A 22,094-nucleotide genomic window follows, 5' to 3' on the forward strand; every position below is an offset into this window, starting at 1 on the left:
TTAAGATAACTTTAAATAAGAGAGGATTCTTATAATATTCACTCAATAGCTTTTTGGCATCCTTTAGGCAAAATTGTCATTTTTGTCACTTTTTTACTTCTTATAAAGGGCACTTTTTCTTCTAATTTCCTTTTCATGAATATTCTCTCAACATTTTAAGACCTTTGGGATTAACTGTGGGAGATAAAAAAAAATAACAACAAAAATCAAACAAATAAACACAGCCTAAACCATCCTTCTCGGAATAAATACAAAATTTAGCAATGTTGTAGAAATGGGATTAGGAACTTTAGGCCTAAACTCAGGCTCTTTGATATACTAAATGTGATGGTGTTATATTATCGAGATCATTTGTCCTATTAGGGTGTTTCCACCATTTTTCAAACATGAGGCAAATTCTCTCAGATTCATAATTTTTGCTGGGAAACTTTTAGCTTGCTGAATTTAATATACCTGGAATCAACATAAAAAAGATATACTTGTTGTTATCACATTTCATTTTTTGTGCCTCCTTTTATTAATGGTTTCTGCTTTCTAACAGTTTATTATTGCGAAATGTTTGACAAGAGAAATACAAAATGTCACATACCCCATAACTCCGTTTTTCCTCATAACTCCTAATTAAATCATTGAACGTCCGTGAATAGCTTTACGAATGGAAGCAGGTTGCAAGAAAATTATAGAACACTGACTTTTTTCTTTTTCTTTTTTTATTACAATTATATTTTCACTTTTGAAACTATAACTTTGTTTATTATGTTTTGACATGTAGCACTCTTACAGCCATCTATATATTGTGAATTTGCTTTACCTCTCCTCTCATTGGAAAAGTGGCTCAGTACAATATAAGAAAGATCTTAAGTCAATCTGGCCAGCCATGTTATTCTTAGTATAATATATATACCTAAGCTTTTTTTTAACGGTATTCTGGGTTTTTTCCTTGTTGCCTAAGGCGTTACCCTTAAAAAAAAAAATACGTAAAAACACCAAGCACAAGAGATTTAGCTTTAAGAAAAGATATCCCGTGAGTAAGCGTAGCACGTAATATTTCTATAGATCAGAAGAAAGGAGGGAGCTCTTCCCAGAGCTGGGTGCCTGCTCAGAAATATATATAAATCTTTACCAATTCGGTACTTGTGTATTATTCAGAACACACTCAAGAAGTAAAGTTAGGTTCTTTCGTGGAACAAACTACGATGCAGGTACATTTTAATTAAATATTTTATATAGAGAGGTAGTTACCTTAGGTTAACTTAGCTATTTGATATAATGCACCTCCTCCCCCTCCCCCCTAATATGCAAATATATAGCCGAAACTTTTGAAAAAGCTAATGAAATAAAACAAAATATGATGAAAATATAATATTTTATTAGGAAAATTTTAAAATTGCAACTTAGAATTATGTAGCCAGAGCGCAGAAATGTCGTTAAGAATCGTGTTAAAAGGAGGTCTTCCTTCTGCCTTTACTGTCGCCCGCCACATGTACTCTACTAAGAATGATTGTAAACAATGGCGGGATGTACCTCGGTGCCGTTTATTACGCCAATTTATGGAACCCCACATTTTCTCTACTTTTTGGGTAGAGGCAACGGTTTCTGGGTCGACAAAATATTTTTTTTGTCGCAGTTTGTTTCACGAAAGAACCTAACTTCACATATTGAGTGTGTTCTGAATAATTACACAAGTACCGCCAATTCTAAACAAAGATGTACTTTTGATATGACATAATTATTTACTCATTAAGTTTTCTCGGTCAAATCCAATCATTAATTTTTCTCGGTCAAATCCAGTCATTAATTTTTCTCGGTCAAAACTCACCAAATTTTGTATTAGAAACATCATGTCACGTTGAGCATTTCGCTTCTTAAGCGTCTCGGCAAAAAAAGGAAAATTTATTACCTTCATTTCCCAGAGATGCGGCACATTAAACCAGATTAAAGATACGCTTGTAACAAAAGCTAGACGAAAACATGATTAGTGATCCAAACATTTTTAAACGGAACCAGATATAATTTTGGACAAAGAGGTTAGAATGTTTTCTATCCAATGAAGTGACCCTCTGCCAAAAGAAAGTTTGTTACAAATAACTTGAAAGGAAAAGGAGCTTCAGTTTTAATATGGTTTTTTCCTAATTATGACTTACAGATTCAAATTCATTAGAACATGAAAAAGAATCCCAAAATACTCGTAAAGATTCTTAACATTACATATGAAATTCTAGTATTTATATAAAGAATTCTAGTAGCCGTGAAGAATTTATTTGGCTGACTATTTCAGAAACCAAAAACGTCTAAAATTTGTAATCTACAACAACATCTGATTTGATTTAGTTCTGAGTTTACTTTGACAGCACAAAAGATTATGCTTAAATTAGGCTTTCATTTCTGAGTTTTGACCTGACATAACTTTGTATTTACTCAGATTAAGGCTAATATTTAGAATTAACAATTATCTTTCCACTTTACAAGGCTCTATAGCTAGGCTCGAGCTCCTGTTCTAGCTTGGTTTCCCAAATCAAAGTTTTGGATCTTCTGTGTTTGTATAAATAACGATTAAGACCACACTGCCTTTCTATCATGAAAATGAACAACAGATAAAACAATAGGGAATTTTTAAGACAATGAAACCTGTCAAAACCTTAAATGAAGATTTTGGCTCTATATCCAACAGGCGTCCTCAACAAATCGACTATATAAGTTAAATACAACTTACGGTAAAACGTAATCTTTGAACAAAATCTAAAACAGCCCCAGAATCATTACTTTAAAGAAGTTTAACCAGTCCTTTAAACATCGTGTTTTGTTGTAAGTCTTATTCTATTTATACATGTGTTTCTCTGAGGACAACTTTTGGTTATAGAGCCGAAATATTCATTTAAGGTTTGAAAAAGTTTCGCTGCCTTGAATGTTCCCTATTGCTTTACCTGCTGTTTGTTCTGTTCTATTGTGCTGAAAACTCACTAGAGATCCACTATTCCTCATATATAGTTAAAATAGTAGGTTCAAACAGTAAGATTAAATAAAAAATAAGTTTTTTTAACTGCAAGTAAGGAGCGAAATTAAAACTTAAAATGAACAGAAATTACTCCTTATATAAAAGAGGTTGTCTCCTCCGCAACGCCTCGCTCTTTACGCTGAAGTTTGACTCTATCACATCCCTATTTTTTAAAACAATAAAAAGAACTTTAGCGTAAAAAGCAAGGCGTTGCAGAGGGGACAACCTCTTTCATATACGGAGTAATTTCTGTTCGTTCTAAGTTTTATGTCGCTTGAATATTTTAGAAAATATTGTCTAAAATAAGGCAAATTTTCTCAGGCTCATAACTTTTGCTGGGTAAGCCTAATCTTGATGAAACTTAAATATTTAAAATCAGCATTAAAATGTAATTCTTTTGATGTAACTATTGGTATCAAAATTTCGTTTTTAGAGTTTCGGTTAGTATTGAGTGGGGTCGCTTCTCACAACAGCTCGTTACCACGAACTGTTTGATAAACTTCAAAAGAATAAACCAAAACACAAAACTATTACAAGAAAACAGAATACTCCTCTTAGGAACAGAAAAGTCCTTCTGCTCCTTAAGATTGAAAACTAAAGCGACTGACTGTTTTTTTACAAAGAGGAAATGTTTTGAAGGTGACTAAATTAGCCTTTAAAATGAAAAGAAACTTTCAGAGAATAATAAATTGCATCCCTTTTTTTCTTTTTTTTTTCTTACTCCAACGTTAAAATATGCCGTGAACAATTACCCCAAATAATAGAAAAATGTGTCCATAGCTATGAATAGATTTTAGCTATTATATAATTAATATTGATATGAAATGTAGAGATAACTTAAAACCTTCACCCTGGAAGTATCCTTCTTAACCTAGCAAGTAGTTGGCTATGGTAGGCTGCAAGCAAACTTTTTAAGTGCTCAAAGGAGACAAGAAATCCCACTTAGAGAATCTAAGCTCCAATAAATACTAACAGGAGAGTTCAATTTATCTTTGACAATGTGCCTTGAAATATACATAAGTTGCGAGTTTAATCTAAACGTAATTTGACACCTAACTTTATTTGATGTATCTCTTATGAAAAGCTTATCAGTTTTTTTTTTTTGACCAGCCAAAGAGTTTATCAAATAAAAACCTAAAAAGAAAAAAAAGAAAAAATGTGCTCTTTCGTCAAGACAGAAGAAAATCATGACTCCCTTCAATCCAACGTAAAATTTGAAACCTTCTTACCTCCTCCCGAACGAAAAATTTTCGGAAGTATAAATATCGAAGTACAAACAAGTATAAAATGTCACACATTTTCTGAAGCCTCATGGATTGAATCCTGAAGCCATGAGGCAAAATTTCATGGATCCGTCAAAACTATATTTAACTTAAAATTTGCCTGATTTCTATCAATAGCAATTTCTTAAGGTAGTTATCCTTATGAAATAGGAGGTCTTCTACACGGACACGAAAACAGCACATGTTTTTGAGGCGTTGTTACGATTCTAAGAAAAATTAGTAAAAAAGTAAAAATTAAAAAATGCTAGGTTCTACAAAAATTCACTAAAAAACGCTATCCTAAATAAAATTACTAAAAATAAATACACTAGAAATAGTGCTGAATCACTGAGAGTGGCAACCGTGTGCAAAATGCTCTCTTAAATGTAAAGTTTAGGTACCTGTCAGGCTGCATAATGTCACACAATTGTTTTCAGGGTTGAAGGATTGAATTTGGCTTTTAGCCAAATCTTGTAATGGGCTTTTAGCCCATCACAAGAAGTTATCTTGGTGGACGATATAAAATACCAGTCTCATAAATAAAAAAAAATGTTCAGAGAAGAATAATCACTTCCAATTTTTTAAAATTAAAATTATATCGTGGATGAATTCAAATAATGAGAAAAAAAAATCCCTGGATACGCCTAGAATTTTAAACTATATAACTGATGGCGGTGCCAATCATAGGACAAAAATGAAATGTAGAAATAACGTAAAACTTCGATTCTTGAAAGATCAACTCTTAACCTAACAAACGGTTGGCCGTAGTAGACTGCAAGCTAGCTTTTTCAAGTGCTCAAAGAAGACAACAACTCCCGCTGAGGGAATTTAAACTCCAATAAATACTAACAAAAGAATTCTATTCATCTTTGACAGTATGATTTGCAATATATGAGTGATATCAGTATAATAAGCCTTCAATATATACTTTCAAACAGGAAAATGTAGCCAATGCCCAATAATTGAAATCCAAACTTAACTTTCTGCTACTACTAACAACTTATTGCAGCACAAAACCACCCGAGACCAACACAGCTATGCACGGTCTTCTTCCGTCTCAATCTATTCAAAGCCTCCTTCTTTACACCCTCCCAAGAAGTTCCATTTTCCCTTAAATCCTTCCATATAACCTCCTATCACAAGACCCAGGGACAGACTGCTTTTCGTTTTGTCCTAGATTATTTGCCGAAAAGGGCAATTTTTATCGATGTGTCACCCTTTACCTGCAGAATGTATCCAAGCCATACCAACCTTTCTCTCATTAAATCACTAGAAACCAAGATAGAACCATCTTTTTCGTACAGCTTACTGTTTGAAATACGGTCAGTCAGACGGGTACCAAAAGACTTTGTAGACCTTTCTCCTTAAGACATTTTAGAACACAGCCCTAATTTACTCCTAATTATAGGTGGAACCAGCTAATTACCTCACTTATTACTTTAACCATAGCAATGTTATTGCGTATAATTTTAATTTAATGTCAGGGTGTATCCAGGATTTTGCTTGTGGGGGGGGGGGTATTTTACAAAAAAACTTTACAAAACGCATCAAAAATTTTGTTGGTTTGAATTTTCAGTACTTTTTTACAAGTCGAAAAAAAATTTCAGGAAAGAGTTAAAACCCAGTAATATCCCTCCCTCCTAGATATGACTTTGTTTTAATGTATTCAGCTGACACTTCCAAGTCCAAAAAGTACTATTATTCTCTTGTCATCTTACTTATAAAGGGGTTTCATGAAAGTTTTCCAAAAAATTGTTAGGTACTTCCCATTTTTCAAAAATCATTTTCATAATCTTAAGCGGCTAATCTCTAACTTAATATCCAATATATTAAAAAGAAACTTCTTTACTACACTATCAGCATTAATGGCTATGTTATTTTCTTTAATGCTTTTAGAACTGTATCTAAGTCTTTCTCGCAAACCAAGTCTTCTTTCACTCCCATGGTGTTACAAATTTTTCTTCTTTTTTTTGATTATTTAGTGCAACTTTTAATAGCTTAGTATATTCTCAACATGCTAAAAAAAATTCTCAAAATTTTTTCATAACTCTTTTTAACTCCTTCCTTTTGACTTATTGTGGCCCCGTCCTTATCTTTAACTGCGATTAATTAAAAGAAAACTTTTCCCACAAAACAAGGTTTTCAAAGAAAAGTAAAGAGCCCTATTAAACCAAAAATGAGAAGAAACAAAATCAAGTAATCTTCCAAGCATAAGACTGCTACAAATCATCATCAATTAATCAGTGAAACCCAAAATGAATAGAATTTACAATAAATAACCGAGTCAAACTCAAAAAGAGCAAATATTGCCATGAGTAGAACTGACAACACCTATGACTTCTCAACACCAGAACATAACTTGCACTAATTCTGCTAATGCCGATCGCTATAGATGTGGTCGAAATATCTCGACTCTTGTATTTGTTTTCACTAACTAATAAATGGACTTATCTCCATTTGAATGCTTATTTTTTCGTCCTAGAAATGCAGTGTGGCCTTGTAAAAAAAAAAAAAAAAAAAAAAAAAAAAAAAAAAAAAAAAAAAAAAAAAAAACCAATATAACATATATTGAATATACTTCTCAACTATTAACCTGAGAGTAGAAATTTGGTCGACACATCATCTACTCTTCCTAAAACTGCACTGTTTCTCTTTTAAAACTTTATCCATAGCATGTTAAGTCTAAACATTATCATCATACTAAGTAATGTGCAACCTACCAGAACCATATTTAATGCCTTTCTAATTACCAGACTAACTCTTATCGTTTTTCTTATTCATTTATCACTTCCAATTTCGTTTTTTTTGTGACATACCTCCGAAAACAAACTCTCGTCAATAGTCATCAACAGTGAAAAATGCCGATTGTGTACGCTTTTATTTGGTTCCATAAACCACAATCTCGGCGTAGGCGTTAAAATTAACGATTCTTTATTTTACCGTTCTTTTACTGTAGTGATAATGGACGGATGCGTTGCAGATTTTGACGTTTGTTTTACCGAGTGTTTTTTTTTACCTTCCAATGTGTACGTCGTAATTATATCCTCTAAGCCTCAAAGACAATACTTGGTTAAAAAGGCTCGGTAAAAAAAAACGCTCTGTATAAATCACCAAGTTTGTCTCGTGCCTTGAACGAAATGTTTCGGATTGTTTCGAAACATTATCTTCTAATTCACAAACTATTTTCCTAACATTATTCCATCTATCTTTTATATTGCCAAATTTTAGACTCTCCAGTTTAGTATCCAAATATTCGTGGAAAGTATCTCTCCGTATAATGCATAGGGCTCTCTTAGCTTCAGCGTTAAAGTAGCGGTTGTGTAGCGTCACGTAATTTTTGGGGGCTGAAAATTAGGGATAAGCTTAGAATTATTGATATAAGTGATTATATGACAATAGATACAATGAAAGTGAAGCACAAAAAAAAATATTCAATTGGAAGACAAGGGAAAGCGAGAATCATAACGAATTGAAAAACAAAAACAAAGCAAAAACAAATTTGGTTAGAAGACAGGCAATAGTCACAACGACCCAAAAACGAAAATTAAGCAAAAAAAAACACTGATTAGAAGACAGGTGAGAGGAAACATCACAACTTATCAAAAACGGAAATGAAACACAAAGAAATATGTGGCTAGAAAACATGCAACAATGATAACCAAAACGAATCAATAGAAAAATGAACCAAAATTAAATATTCGGTTATAAGACATGTAACAACATGGATCAAAACAAATCAAAAACGAAAGAGACGAAAAATCTATCGTTGGTTAGAAGAGAAGCGAAAGCGAAAATCACAAGGAAGAAAAAAACGATCATGAACCACAGAAATTATGTGGTTAGGAGAACAGCACTGTCGCAGTGTTCGACAGCTACAAACTATCCCAAACAACCCATTACTAACCTACAGAGATGCCGTAAACAATACAAGTGTTAATTGTGTCATTTTGACCCTTCAACGGTGTATTCATTCACTGCGGGGCCGTCTATTTCCCCGAAAATAAAGGGGTTTCCTTTGAAAATTGCTGTTTGCAAGGCCGAACTGTATTGGCATCTCACAGTTTCCAAACGATTTGGTCTACCTTTTCCTTTTACGTCACTCGCTCTCTAACGAGCTGCACCAATAAATCCAAAACTTAAACTCATGTTTCGCTATAGCCTCATTCAACATAAGCGATGATCCAACGATCAATAGTCCTAACTTTTTTAGCTTTGAAGTAGCTAGACACATTTATAACAGAACAAATTTGGCCGAACATCCAACAAAACACTCAAGGTGATTTCCAACCACCTTCATATGGCGAATTGTAATTTGTAGACCTCGATGAAGCTGTTGGCAAACGCTGGGCACACTCTTTAAATCCTGGGATGCCGCGTACCTTAATAGATGTGTCAGAATAAATATTGCTAAACAAAACAATCATGCCAAAGGTTCTTTACGCCAAAGTTTTTTTTATTTAAAAAAAATTAGAATCGTGAGAATGAGTCAAACTTTAGCGTAAAGAGCTAGGCGGTAAGGAAGGGACAGCCCCTTTTATGTACTGAATAATTTCTGTTCGCTTTAAATTTTAAATTCGCCCCTTACTTTAAGTTAAAAAAAAATATTTAATCGCTTTTAGACTTGAACATGCCAGCATCCTTTCCCTGCAAGCTGTAGCACCTGACCTGCGTCAGACAAGTTTTATTAGTTAACATTTTGGTGAACGACTTTTCCGACAATATCTGTCGATATATTTATTCGTGTTGAACATGATGACATTGAATGAATAAAACTTAATCATATAAATATTTCAGTCAATAAGTAGAAATTTCAATTTTCAATTCAATGAACCCTTCCTAAAGCTTTTATTACAATTTCTTCCATAAGAAGTTGCCCCGAGAAAAAAAGACTATTGCGCGGCCTGTGAAATTGATCTTATACAATGTCCTTCTGTAAACACAATATTTCTTCAGAAATCTAACAATACCTCTACCAAATCAACTTTGTCTTTTCTTGCCTGTGCTTTTGACGTTTCCTCATAAACAATAAAATGAAGCTTATTCTAATATGTGCTACAGGGAAATTTGTTTATCCTAGCGTCAGGGCAGGAGAAAAAATGGATACTAGCAGTAGGATATTTAGTAAGTTAAAAAATTTCTTGCATCTAAGGAATTTTTATGATTGAATACAGGAATGCTTTTTAAAACGTCAAACAGTTCATGATAACAAACTGTTAGTAAAGGACAACCTATATGAATAGTAACTAAAAAACACTTTTATAACAATAGATACAACGGATATTATTCTGTATATGAAGGGGGTTGTCCCCTTCTCAATATCAAGCTCTGTACGCTAAAGTTAAGAAACAATAGTAATTTATTATTCTAATTAAACGACCCTTGTGTTTCAAGAGTCGTTGTTTTGGGGCGAAACGTTAAACTTCAGCATAAAGAGTGGGGCAATAGAGAGAGGCGAAACCCCTCAAATATAGAACAGTCTCTATTTATTTTATGTTTTGATGAAGCTCCTCACTTTCAGGTTAAAAAAATTTTTTTTTAGTTAATTTCTGATCGTTTTTCAAATAATGCCGGAAATTTCGGCTTCCTCTCCGTGGGAATTTCCTCTCCTCCCACTGAAAATTCCTCCATGAAAATTTCATCTTGTGTAAAATATCCCCCTCTCCACCACCAGAAAGTGACTCTAAGATAATCCCTAACTCACACAAAATCCCACCCCGAATTGCTTGTGGACGATACTGCCTTCATACTTTCATTTGAAAAGAATTTTAATTTCTCATAAATTTTTAAATCATTCAGGAAATCTCTCCCTCTGTACAAAACTTATCCCGGAAATCCCCTCCCCCCGTTGGAAAGTTGCTCCCGTGGAAACCTCACCCATTGAGAATTCCCCCACGGAAAAAAACCTCTGGACAATTACAACCCCGAAGAAAATTTCCCCCGAAACATCTTACCACATAAAACTTAGTTAGCAGAGAGAAAGTAAAACAAATAAAAAGATCATATAAGAACTTTGGCAAATTCACTCACTGTAAATTTTCCTCTGGAAAATTTATCTTCGAATATTTCCTTCCCATAAAATGTCCCTCTGTGGAAAATCAACCCAGTAGAAAATCCTCCTTCCCCAAAAATTTTTATATGCTTTCCAATAACTAATACTATATGTGAAAAATCGGCAGATTTCACAACTTAAAGCCCTTTCCCCATGGGCTATGGGGGGATCATATCCTGAAAGTCATAGTTATTTCAAACATGCTGTTTGAAAAATATAATCTTTCAAATCTAAAAATTTCGATCGAATCAGTTTTTTTGGTCCCCCAAAAAAGTAATCGAATTTTTAATCTCCATTTGAACGAATCCTGTACCAGTTTTCTAGGAGCATTGATTTGATACGATTATTCTTGGAAAAAAAAACGAAAAAAAAACAACAAATACACACACATTTGTGATCTTTCTTCTGGCAAAAAAAAACCGGAAAACCGGAAATTTTCACATTTTACAAATGGGAGCTCGAAACTTCAACAGAAGGGCTCTTTTGTACGCTGAATCAGAAGATTTAGTTTTCATTGAAATTCCTTAACTTTTTAAGGCGTTTCTCACTTTTCCAAATCTCGGGCAAATTTTAGCAGGCTTTTAGCTTCTGATAGCTAGTACTAAGTTTAACGAAACTTTTATATTTTCAATCAGCATAATCAATCAATTCCTTTGATGCGTCTATTCATATCAAACATTGGTTTTTAGGATTTCCGTCACAATTGAGCAGAGTCTCCTTACTTACAATTTGAAACCCAAAGGCAAAGTTAATAGACCTTTCAACTATACTGAACAAAAGGGCTATCCCAAAGTTGTGATTAGACGACTTTGAGGAAAAGGGGCATGGGAGGAGCTACTTACCGTAGATTTTTTTTTCACTTAAAAAGGGCACTAGAGCTTTCAGTTTTTGTTCACGTGAGTCCTCTTCCGATATTTTAGGACTGTTGATTATATACAATCACCCCTTGGGAAAGAAAACGAATAAACACGCATTCATAATCTTTCTCCCGGCTCAAATATAAAATTCCACGTATTTGCAAATGGGAGCTTGAACCTCTTCATTAATGTTCTCTAAAAGGCTGAATCTGATGGCTTGGCTTACATTAAAACTCAACTGAATTTTTTGGAGTGTTCCCCCCCCCCTTTTTTTTTGAAAATCCTAGATATTTTCTCAGACTCACAGCTTTTGCTGAATAACGTTAAGCTTTGTGAATTTTATATATCTAGAAACAGCATAATAAGGCAATTCTTTTGATCAATCTTTGATACTAAATTTTACTTTTCAGAGTTTCTGTGCCTATGAAGCTGAGCCCCTCCTTACTTACAGTTAATTTCCACGAACTGTAAGTAAGAAGGGGCTCAACAGTAAATCAAATTAATCAAATTACATAAGTTAATCAAAATAAATTAAGCAAGTTAATCAATTTGTCAAGTTAATCCAATTAATAAATTAATCAAAGAATTAAAAAAGATAATAGAATTAATCAAATTAACAAGCTAATCAAACAGTTCATTACCACCAAATTTTTGATTAAATAAAAGAAAAATTCAGATGTAAATAAAGCACAATTGAAATAGTTGCGAATGTAACAACTGCTTTTCTATGTGGAAATATCACTAATGTTATTTCTATTAGATCTACAGTTAATTTTTATGTTTTATATCGACCAAATTGGAATTAAAATAAAATAATTAAAATGATAACTGACTAGTCGTGATCGAAAATAATGTATCTGCTTATTTCTAACCTTATAGGAGTATTAATTCTATTTCTAAAACTGAAAGTTATTGTTTACTATTGACACGGCCAAAAGTCAAAATTTTACGCTAAAATGCTATGACATTTGAGAGATATATTAAAACAGTTGCACATATCAATGAAAATTAATCATTTTAACTCAAGTATTAGCAGTTTATTGACTTATTTATATTCTAGTCATTGTATTTTGCCCCCTTTTCTTTTAGTACTGTTGTTTATTGTTTGCTATTTTCACTACCAATATCTTGAAACATAACTGTAAAATATTTGGTATTTGATATTTCAAAATCAGTCAGAGTTCAGATCATAGCCGAGTGTGATTATATAAAAAAAACTAGTTTTTTAAACTGAAAGTAAGGAGCGACATTAAAACTTAAAACGAACAGAAATTACTCCGTATATGAAATAGGTTGTCCCCTCCGCAATCCCTCGCTCTTTACGCTAAAGCTTTTAATTGTCTTAAAAAGCAGAATTGTGGTAAAGAGTCAAACTATAGCGTAAAGAGCGGAGAATTGCGGAGGGGACAACCCATTTCATATACGGAGTAATTTCTGTTCGTTTTAAGTTTTAATGTCGCTCCTTACTTTCAGTTTAAAAAACTAGTTTTTTTTATATAATTTCTGAACATTTTTGAATTAATGCATGTTTGATTTTGGTTCTCCACACATAAATTATTAAAATGAAATTTGCATATTAATTCCTTTTTTGGCTAAATGGTTTTCTCTTAGTTTTGATCAGACGATTTTGAGAAATAAGGGATGGGGAAGGAGGCCTAGTTGCCATGCAATTTTTCGGTTACATAAAAAGGCAACTATAAATTTTAATTTTTAACGAATTTTTTTATTAGTAAAAAATATACGTAACTTAAGAATTAACTTACGTAACAAACTTTTATATTCATTAATTTTTATTATGTATAAGAGGGGGTTTGTACCCTCGTTAATACCTCGTTCTTTACACTAAATCGTAAGCTTTGTCCTAATTCTTTAAGAATTGCATAAAAAAAACTAGTTTTTCTAACTGAAAGTAAGGAGCGACATTAAAACTTAAAACGAACAGAAATTACTCCGTATATGAAATGGGTTGTCCCCTCCGCAATCCCTCGCTCTTTATGCTAAAGCTTTTAATTGTCTTAAAAAGCAGAATTGTGGTAAAGAGTCAAACTTTAGCGTAAAGAGCGAAGGATTGCGGAGGGGACAACCCATTTCATATACGGAGTAATTTCTGTTCGTTTTAAGTTTTAATGTCGCTCCTTACTTTCAGTTAGAAAAACTAGTTTTTTTTATGTAATTTCTGAACGTTTTTGAATTAATGCATGTTTGATTTTGGCTCTCCACACATAAATTATTAAAATGAAATTTACATTGTAATTCCTTTTTTGGCTAAATGGCTTTCTCTTAGTTCTGATCAGACGATTTTGAGAAATATGGGATGGGGAAGGAGGCCTAGTTGCCATGCAATTTTTCGGTTACACAAAAAGGCAACTATAAATTTTAATTTTTAACGAATTTTTTTTATTAGTAAAAAAATATACGTAACTTAAGAACTAACTTACGTAACAAACTTTTATATTCTTAAATTTTTATTATGTATATGAGGGGGTTTGTACCCTCGTTAATACTTCGCTCTTTACACTAAATCGTAAGTTTTGTGCCGATTCTTTAAGAATGACCCCTGAATCAGAAAGACCGTAGAATAAATAGTTGAAATTACTTAAAATACTTTAGCATAAAGAGCGAGGTATTTATCTCCTCCTAAATACCTCGCTCTTTATGCTAAAGTATTTTTAGAACCCCTCATATGCATAATAATCTCTGTTCGTTTTAAGTTTCAATGGTACTCCTTACTTTCAATTGAAAGAATTTTTCCATGTTTATTTTTTCATTTTTTTAATAGTAATTTTAGAAAATCCTGCGCCCTTTTCATTGAATTTCTATTCCCCCATGACATATTTCTCCAAGGAAAGATCCTCTCACATAGCCCCTCCCCTCAACCCCACCCCCAAAACCAAAAAAAAAATCCCCTGAAAACGACTGTACATTTCCCAATAACCATTATTATATGTAAACACTGGTCGAAGTTTGTAACTTGCAGCCCCTCCCCCAGGGACTCTGGGGGAGTAAGTCATTCCCAAAGAAATTGTTATAATGGTTTTGACTATGCGGAACAAAATGGCTATCTCAAAATTTTGATCTGTTGACTTTGGAGAAAAAATGAGCGTGGGAGGGGGCCTAGGTGCCCTCCAATTTTTTTGGTCACTTAAAAAGGGCACTAGAACTTTTCATTTCCGTTAGAATGAGCCCTCTTGCAACATTCTAGGACCACTTGGTCGATACGATGACCCCTGGGAAAAAAAAAACAAACAAACAAATAAACACGCACCCGTGATTTGTCTTCTTGCAAAAAATACGAAATTCCACATTTTTGTAGATAGAAGCTTGAAAATTTCGCTATAGGGTTCTCTGATATGCCGAATGCGATGGTGTGACTTTCGTTAAGATTCTGTGACTTTTAGGGGGTGTTTTCGCCTATTTTCTAAAATAAAGCAAATTTTTTCAGGCTCTTAACTTTTGATGACAAATACTAAATTTGATGAAACTTATATATTTAAAATCAGCATGAAAATCTGATTCTTTTGATGTATATTTTAGCATCAAAATTCCGTTTTTTAGAGTTTCGTTTACTATTGAGCCGGGTCGCTCCTTACTACAGTTCGTTACCACGAACTGTTTGATAATAGTTGAAATTAGTGTATTTCTAACTACTCAAGCTTTGTTTCGGAGAGGGGGGCAGGGGTAGTGTAAAGAATTAAATACATAAGAGAAGTATATGTGTTTATGGTACCTTTATTGGCATGGTTGAATTCTAGTACTATGCTTCATGTCCCCTTTTTGTTACCAACTATTTTTATTTTAGAGGACTTCTTATAGTCAAATAAGATCGGTAGATGCACAAAATAGGTCATACACACCCTATAAAGCTACAGTCATGCCCGAAACGAAAGCTTTTATCCCGTGTTTTGCGCAAAAAAATAGTTACTATGCTCATACAAGTTTATGTAGGAGGGATGTTAACCTACCCTTTGCAGTTTTGAAGTTATATTTATTTCATGGAAGGCTGGGTAGTACAGCCGTGACTACACATTCACACGTTCAGCTAAGAAACTCTACACATTCAGCACACAGTCAGCTAAGACTGACTACACATTCAGCTAAGAAACCGTCTTTCATAATTTTACCTGTTATACTGTGAGACCATTCACCTCGAAGTAATTCTAAAGATTCTATCCGAATTGAATAATAAAGGGGAAAAATATGTCCGGGGAAAATCTTAAAGAACTATTCTTGTATTCCAGAAAAAAAAGAGAAAAAGTGAGATGTGCTAATTAGTCTTAAACACGATTATTTGTTACTTTCACAAAAAAGAATGACCTTGAGGGAGGGGGGTAAAATTTTAAGCTGGGTGAAGAAATTAAAAAAGCAACATCAATATCGTAGACAAATTATAGGCTATGGTAAGATGGCGCGCGCTAAAAGCGATACAACTGCCATTGACACAAAGCCCATTTTCCACAGAAAAGCTAAGATTTTGTTCGGAAAATGAACGTTGTAGGGACTGCACTACTCTACAAATGAATGGTGTCAACGTTCTTTTCCAGATTTCCAGAAGCAGCAACTCAGGATTCCGAAGAATGCTTTTTTTTAACATAGTAGTGTTAGAAATGGTTAGAAATAAATCAGAAATCATTATTCTCATTTTTACAAAGCGGGAAAATATCGTTGTTTTTATTCCAATATGGAAAATATAGGATTTTATTGGAGCAGCAATTAGTGTTTCTTGATTACAGGGGGGTAACTTCTAAATTCCCCCGTGCCTGCATTCAGTCTTACCAATACTAAATAATTCTATTATTTTATGGTTTTGTTAAGTCAGGGGTGTAGTAAATTAGCCAATGCATATAAAGCAAGTAACGAAAATATAACAGTTCAAAATAGGGATGAAAGCTTTTAATCGACAGTTAAACAAATATAAAATTTTAACTGAATATTTTGGACACATATACAGAGTCCATCACCAGCACAGTTTTACTGCTGATGATGGACATTGTATATGTGTCCGCAATATTCAGTAAAAATTTTATATTTGTTCCACTGTCCATCAAAAGGTTTCATCCCTATTTTGAACTGTTATATTTTTCGTCATGGAAAGGCAGTGTGGTCTTCGAAGTTATCTAAGCAAGTAACTTCTTTGTCCATGAAATATTGTATTTTTAACAGATTCCCAGTTTATGCTCATGGCATGAGATATGAGCTCTCATTTATATTCATTAATTAAAGAAGGTCTTGAAATATATTTACAAGTAATGGACGACAGCTCATCTCCTTATTTGCAGTATTTTTAAGGATGAATGCTATATCTAGTTGAATAACGCTCCTCTTTTCTTATTAAAATAGCTAATATGCAAGTATTTGTATAACGGATCGATGAACAGAAGCTATCCCATAAAGGAAATTGGATCAAGATATCCATCTCTAAGCGGAAAAGAGGTTTCCATTTAGAATTTTGAGTGCCTTTTTACTAACATTGGAAATACATAATATTTTACTTGAGCTTGGAAGACAGGATTTTTGAATGTAATCTTTTTGGCGTACGTCGGTTTTGTCATTATTATATTGCATGATCTTTTTTACGTTACGAAATTTACCTTGAATGTTTATCATGAACTGAAATTATAATTTTACAAAATCATTTGCTTTTGATTATATGATTATTAGTTGTATTTTGACCGCTTTTACGTTACGAAATTTACCTTTAAATTTTATCATGAAATTATATTTTAGCTATACAAAATCATTTGCTTTTCATAATATGTTTGTTCGTTTTATTTTTCATAATTGAAAGTGTTTTTTTATGCTTCAATCAGTGATTGTGTAAGCATTTGTTTCATTGCCTATGCTTAGGGGTAAAGCAGGATATAATTCTTTTCTAATAGTTTCAGGAAAAGTATTGAGTGACAAATACCTAGGGAAAAGTTTTGAAGGGGATTCTGGGGGCAATACTGCTGAGGAATTGGATCATACTGTGATTAAAGATCCTTACAAGCCAGTGTTGCCAACTGTACAAAGTACTCAGCAGTTCCAAGCATCAGGCATGTACGACAATGCATTTAGCAGAGATGAGGAATTTCCAAAACAGGTTTTTACAGAGCAGCCGAATGAGCAAAATCAGTTGCACCGAAATTGGATTGCAGGTATTTTTGTCCTGAAATAAAATTTGTAAGTTTAGCGAGGATTTGGAGATGCTATAGATTGGTTACATTTACTGAGATAATGTTCCTCTTGAAGTTCTACTTAGTAGCCGTAACAATATTATTAGGGGGACTTATCTGTGAGGGGGAAGGGATTTTTCAGGGGAGAATTTTACGCTAGGAAAGAATATTCGGGGAAATTTTTTAGAGGGAATTGTTTAGCGTAAAGAGTGAAGGTTGAGGAAGAGGTAGTCCCTTTCATATACAGGAGAATCTCTATTTTTGTTCTTGTGTATTATTCAGAACACACTCAATAAGTGAAGCTTAGTTCTTTCGTGAAACAAACTACGATACAGGTACATTTTAATTAAGTATTTTATATATAGAGGTGGTTAGGTTAGGTTAAGTTAGGTATTTGATATAATGCACCTCACCTTCCCCCCTAATTTGCAAATATATAGCCCAAACCTTTGATAAAGCTAATGAAATAAAACAAAATATGATGAAAATATAATACTTTATTAGGAAAATTGTAAAATTACAACCTAGAGTTCTAACCTAACACAATATAACTTTTGTCTTTGAGCTTTGTCTTTGTGGCTATGAAACTGGATTTTCTCATAAAATGTACCTGCATCGTAGTTTGTTTCACGAAAGAACCTAGCTTCATTTATTAAGTGTGTTCTGAATAATACACAAGTACCGTTTATTTGTTTTAAGTTTTAATCTTGTTCATTACTCACAGCAGAAAAAAAAACATTGTTATCGACTCTCGTAAGAAGTTGAGGAATGTCTCACTCAATTCAACTTTTTGTGTTGAAAATCTTGAAATCTAAAATTTAATAAAGTGTTTAGTTTTAGTATGGGATCAAGTAGTTTTTAGAACTTTTTTTATTTTTTATTTTTTTTATTGACTCTCATAAATAGTTCAAAAAGAACTAAATCAATTCAAATTTCTGTATTGAACTCTTTAGAAATCAGAAACTTTTCAACATGTTTAGTCAAACAGTTCGTGGTAACGAACTGTAGTAAGGAGCGACCCAGCTCAATAGAAACCAAAACTCTAAAAAATGGAATTTTGATAACAATAGCTACATCAAAAGAATCGCATTTTAATGCTGATTTTAAATATATAAGTTTCATCAAGTTTAGTCTTACGCTCCAAAAGTTACGAGCCTGAGAAAATTTGTGTTATTTTAGAAAATAGGGGGAAACACCCCCTAAAAGTCATAGAATCTTAACGAAGATCCCTCCCACGCTAATTATTTTCCCAAAGTCAACGGATTAAAATTCTGAGATAGCCATTTTATTCAGCGTAGTCGAAAAACCTTATAACTATGTCTTTGTGGACGACTTACTCCTCCACAGTCCCCGTGGGAGGGGCTACAAGTTACAAACTTTGACCAGTGCTTACATATAGTAATGGTTATTGGGAAGTGTACAGGTGTTTTCAGGAGGATTTTTTGGTTGGGAGGAGGGGTTGAAAAGAGGGGGATATACTGGGGGAGCTTTCCATCGAGGAATTTGTCATGGGGGAAGAATATTTCCATGAAGGGAGCGCAGGATTTACTAGCATTATTTTGAAAAAAACAATGAAAAAATAAATAGGAAAAAGTTTTTTTCAGCTGGAAGTAAGGAGCAGCATTAAAACTTAAAACGAACAGAAATTATTCCCCATATGAGGGGCTCACCTCCTCCTAATACCTCGCTCTTTACGCTAAAGTATTTTTAGTTATGTCAACTATTTATTCTACGGCTTTTGTGATTCAGGGGTCATTCTTAATGAATTGGGCCAAAATTTAAGATTTAGTGTAAAGAGAGAGGTACTGACGAGGTGGCGAACCCTCTCATATGTGTAATAAAAACATGAGAATAAAAATTTTTCACGTAAGCTAGTTTATAAGTTACGTATATCTTTTACTAATAAAAAGATTCGTAAAAAATTAAAAGTTCTAGTTGCCTTTTTTATTAACCAAAAAATTGGAGGGCAACTAGGCTTCCTTCCCCGCTCTTTTTTTCTCAAAATCATTCGATCAAAATTATGAGAAAGCCATTTAGCCAAAAAAAAAATAAAAATAAAATAAAAAATGCAAATTTCGTTTTAATTATTTCTCTGCGGAGAGCCAAAATCAAAACATGCATTGATTCAAAAACGTTCAGAAATTAAATAAAAAAACAAGTTTTTTCAACTGAAAGTAAGGAGCGACATTAAAACTTAAAACAAACAGAAATTACTTCGTATATGAAAGGGGCTGCTTCCTCATCAACGCCCCGCTCTTTACGCTAAAGTTTTTTACTGTTTTAAAAAGAAGAGTTGAGAGAAAGAGTCAAACTTTAGCGTAGAGAGCGTGGGGCGTTGATGAGGAAGCAGCCCCTTTCATATACGAAGTAATTTCTGTTCGTTTTAAGTTTTAATGTCGCTCCTTACTTTCAGTTGAAAAAACTTGTTTTTTTTATTTAATTTTAGTATGGGTCCAAGTACTGCTTGGAACATTTTTATTTCTTTTTCTTTTTTTTATTGACTCTCATAAATAGTCGAGGAAAGACTCACTCAATTCAAAATTCTGCAATGAACTCTTTGAAATTTTGTAAAGTGTTTAGTTTTAGTATGGGGTCCAGTACTCTCCAAAAATACATTTGCATCAGATAAATATAATATTTCCCAGTGACGAAAACAGTGTATGCTTAAGTTTTCATGTCTTTGGAGCAAAAACAATTCATGTTTGTAGTTCTTCAGTTAAGCTAACCTTAGGAAAGTTCTATTGGAAACTAGAAGCTTTGAGTCGAATGGGATTGAGGAGCAGCATACCCAGCCTATGTTGGTCTCGAGTGGTTTTGTGCTGCGTTTAGCTGTTACTAGTAACAATATCTTTATTCCAATTAATACTCTCAAAGGATTTTCAGTGTACAAGACAACACTTAATGCATAGAGATATAAGACTTAACTTTCTTAAAAATTAGAAAACATTTCAATGGCTGACTTTTGTGTTGACCTTATTAACAACTATCGACAGGATTGATTTTTTTTCACTTTTTTTAATGATATATTAATTTTTGGCAGCAAAATATCCTGGAGGAAAGGATCAGGAAAAAAATTCAGGAAATATCAGGAAAAAAAATTCAGGTACCCCTGGACAGGCACGTACCCAGGGATATGTTCGTGGGGGCTCATTTATAAGAAACGAAAAAGGGACGGCACAGTAAATAAAAAATATTGTTTGATTTTAATAAGAAGTGCAAAAAAATTTTTGAGAATATAAGATTTGAGAGGGGTCAAGGCAGGCCTTGGGGCTCTTCGTCCGTTCTTTCTCGTCTCTGCCAATGAGGATGCCAGTGTTGTTGCATTAAAATACCTTGAACCCCTCAGACCATTCAGATGTTCTAGCTTTCCACAACATTAAGATGTTCTTGTAAGTTCAGGATTGGGTCGAAAACTCCCAACTTGGTGCCAATTAAAAAAATTATTTGCTCATTCTTTCCCTCTTTCCTCTTTTCCTCTTTGAAAGAGGGATGCAAATCCCTCTTTTTCAAACTGTATCTCGATTAATTTGATTAAATAAGAGGATACAGACTACAAAAAGCCCTACTAAGCAATAAGTGTTATTGATTACAAGTCTAATGTGGTATCATTCATATTATTACCATTGCCTCTCAGGAATTTTTCACAATACTTCAAATTATTCAAAAATTTATCAATTAGTTCACAATACATTCGTCTTTTTTTGATAGATTGAAATTGTTGATAACTATTGCAAAAGAAGTTTAAATGTTAGAACTTTCTAATGAGTTTCACTTATATCTAGATGACATGCAAGATGATTTACCATCCAATTTTAAGGAGGGAAATACAGGAAAGGATACAGGAGCTTTGGATGTAATCCCGATCATTTCTGGGTGGATAAAAACCACTTCTACGATTAAAGGTGCTTTAAAAGCTATCTATTTCAATGAAATTTGGGCTTGCTGTCTACGATGTTATACATTTCCTCTGCTTACGGGATAAAAAAAAAATCTTGGATGTAAAGCTTTCGGAAATAATGCCAATAACATTTATTTCTTCCTGGTCAAGTTCAACATGAGGGGCTTTTTGCTATTTTGGAACGTAGTTTAATTAGGAGAACAACAGCTGAGTAACGAATTTAGAGCTTAATTAGACACCGATACAATTTTGGTGTTGTGTCACCCTATGGGAAACACCATATTGGTGTTTTTGAACTCTTATCTATACTCCTTCCGTATTTTTTAAGGATTAGAATTTGCATACAAGATAGGTCTATGCTTGTCTAATCTTAAAATTCTTTTATTTGTTTTAGATTAAGTTTTATGTTTCTCGAATATAGAATTTAGAAGTACGATTAGAACTATAAGCAAAATTAGGACTCATTTAAAACTTCAGGTAAAATTTTCGAATTTGAATTTTAGACTCGATTTAATAAAACTATGAAGTTTGAAACACTTCCTCATTATGCTGTAAGATCATTTTTTAAAGCTTGACTTTATTCCACTATTTTTATCCAAGATTAGCAAAGGTAAATGCCCTTTAGAGAGAGGAGGAGTTAATGGTATATGCTTCAAAATACCTTCCCAGGAAAAAATTTAGGCTGTTCATTCATTTTTCAAAGTCGCAATCAAACAGTTCGTGGTAACGAACTGTAGTAAAGAGCGACCCGGCTCAATAGTAACCAAAACTCTAAAAAATTGAATTTTGATATCAATAGCTACATCAAAAGAATCGCATTTTAATGCTGATTTTAAATATATAAGTTTCATCAAGTTTAGTCTTACCCATCAAAAGTTACG

General features: G+C 33.2%; 1 protein-coding gene across 5 annotated transcripts in view; it reads left to right on the forward strand.

Moving 5' to 3' along the window:
* LOC136043882 (uncharacterized) overlaps positions 1-22,094 on the forward strand; it is a 187,375-nt gene that overhangs the window by 156,683 nt on the left and 8,598 nt on the right. For 3 of the 5 annotated variants that reach the window (XM_065728889.1, XM_065728900.1, XM_065728879.1), the window contains exons 6-7: positions 17,040-17,297; positions 21,098-21,217. In XM_065728889.1, the coding sequence (XP_065584961.1) occupies positions 17,040-17,297; positions 21,098-21,217 (378 nt within the window). The remainder of the gene's footprint in view (positions 1-17,039; positions 17,298-21,097; positions 21,218-22,094) is intronic. The other 2 variants (XM_065728917.1, XM_065728908.1) reach the window with 1 other exon arrangement.

Source organism: Artemia franciscana, chromosome 1, assembly GCF_032884065.1.
Source record: "Artemia franciscana chromosome 1, ASM3288406v1, whole genome shotgun sequence".
NCBI classification, from domain to species: domain Eukaryota; kingdom Metazoa; phylum Arthropoda; class Branchiopoda; order Anostraca; family Artemiidae; genus Artemia; species Artemia franciscana.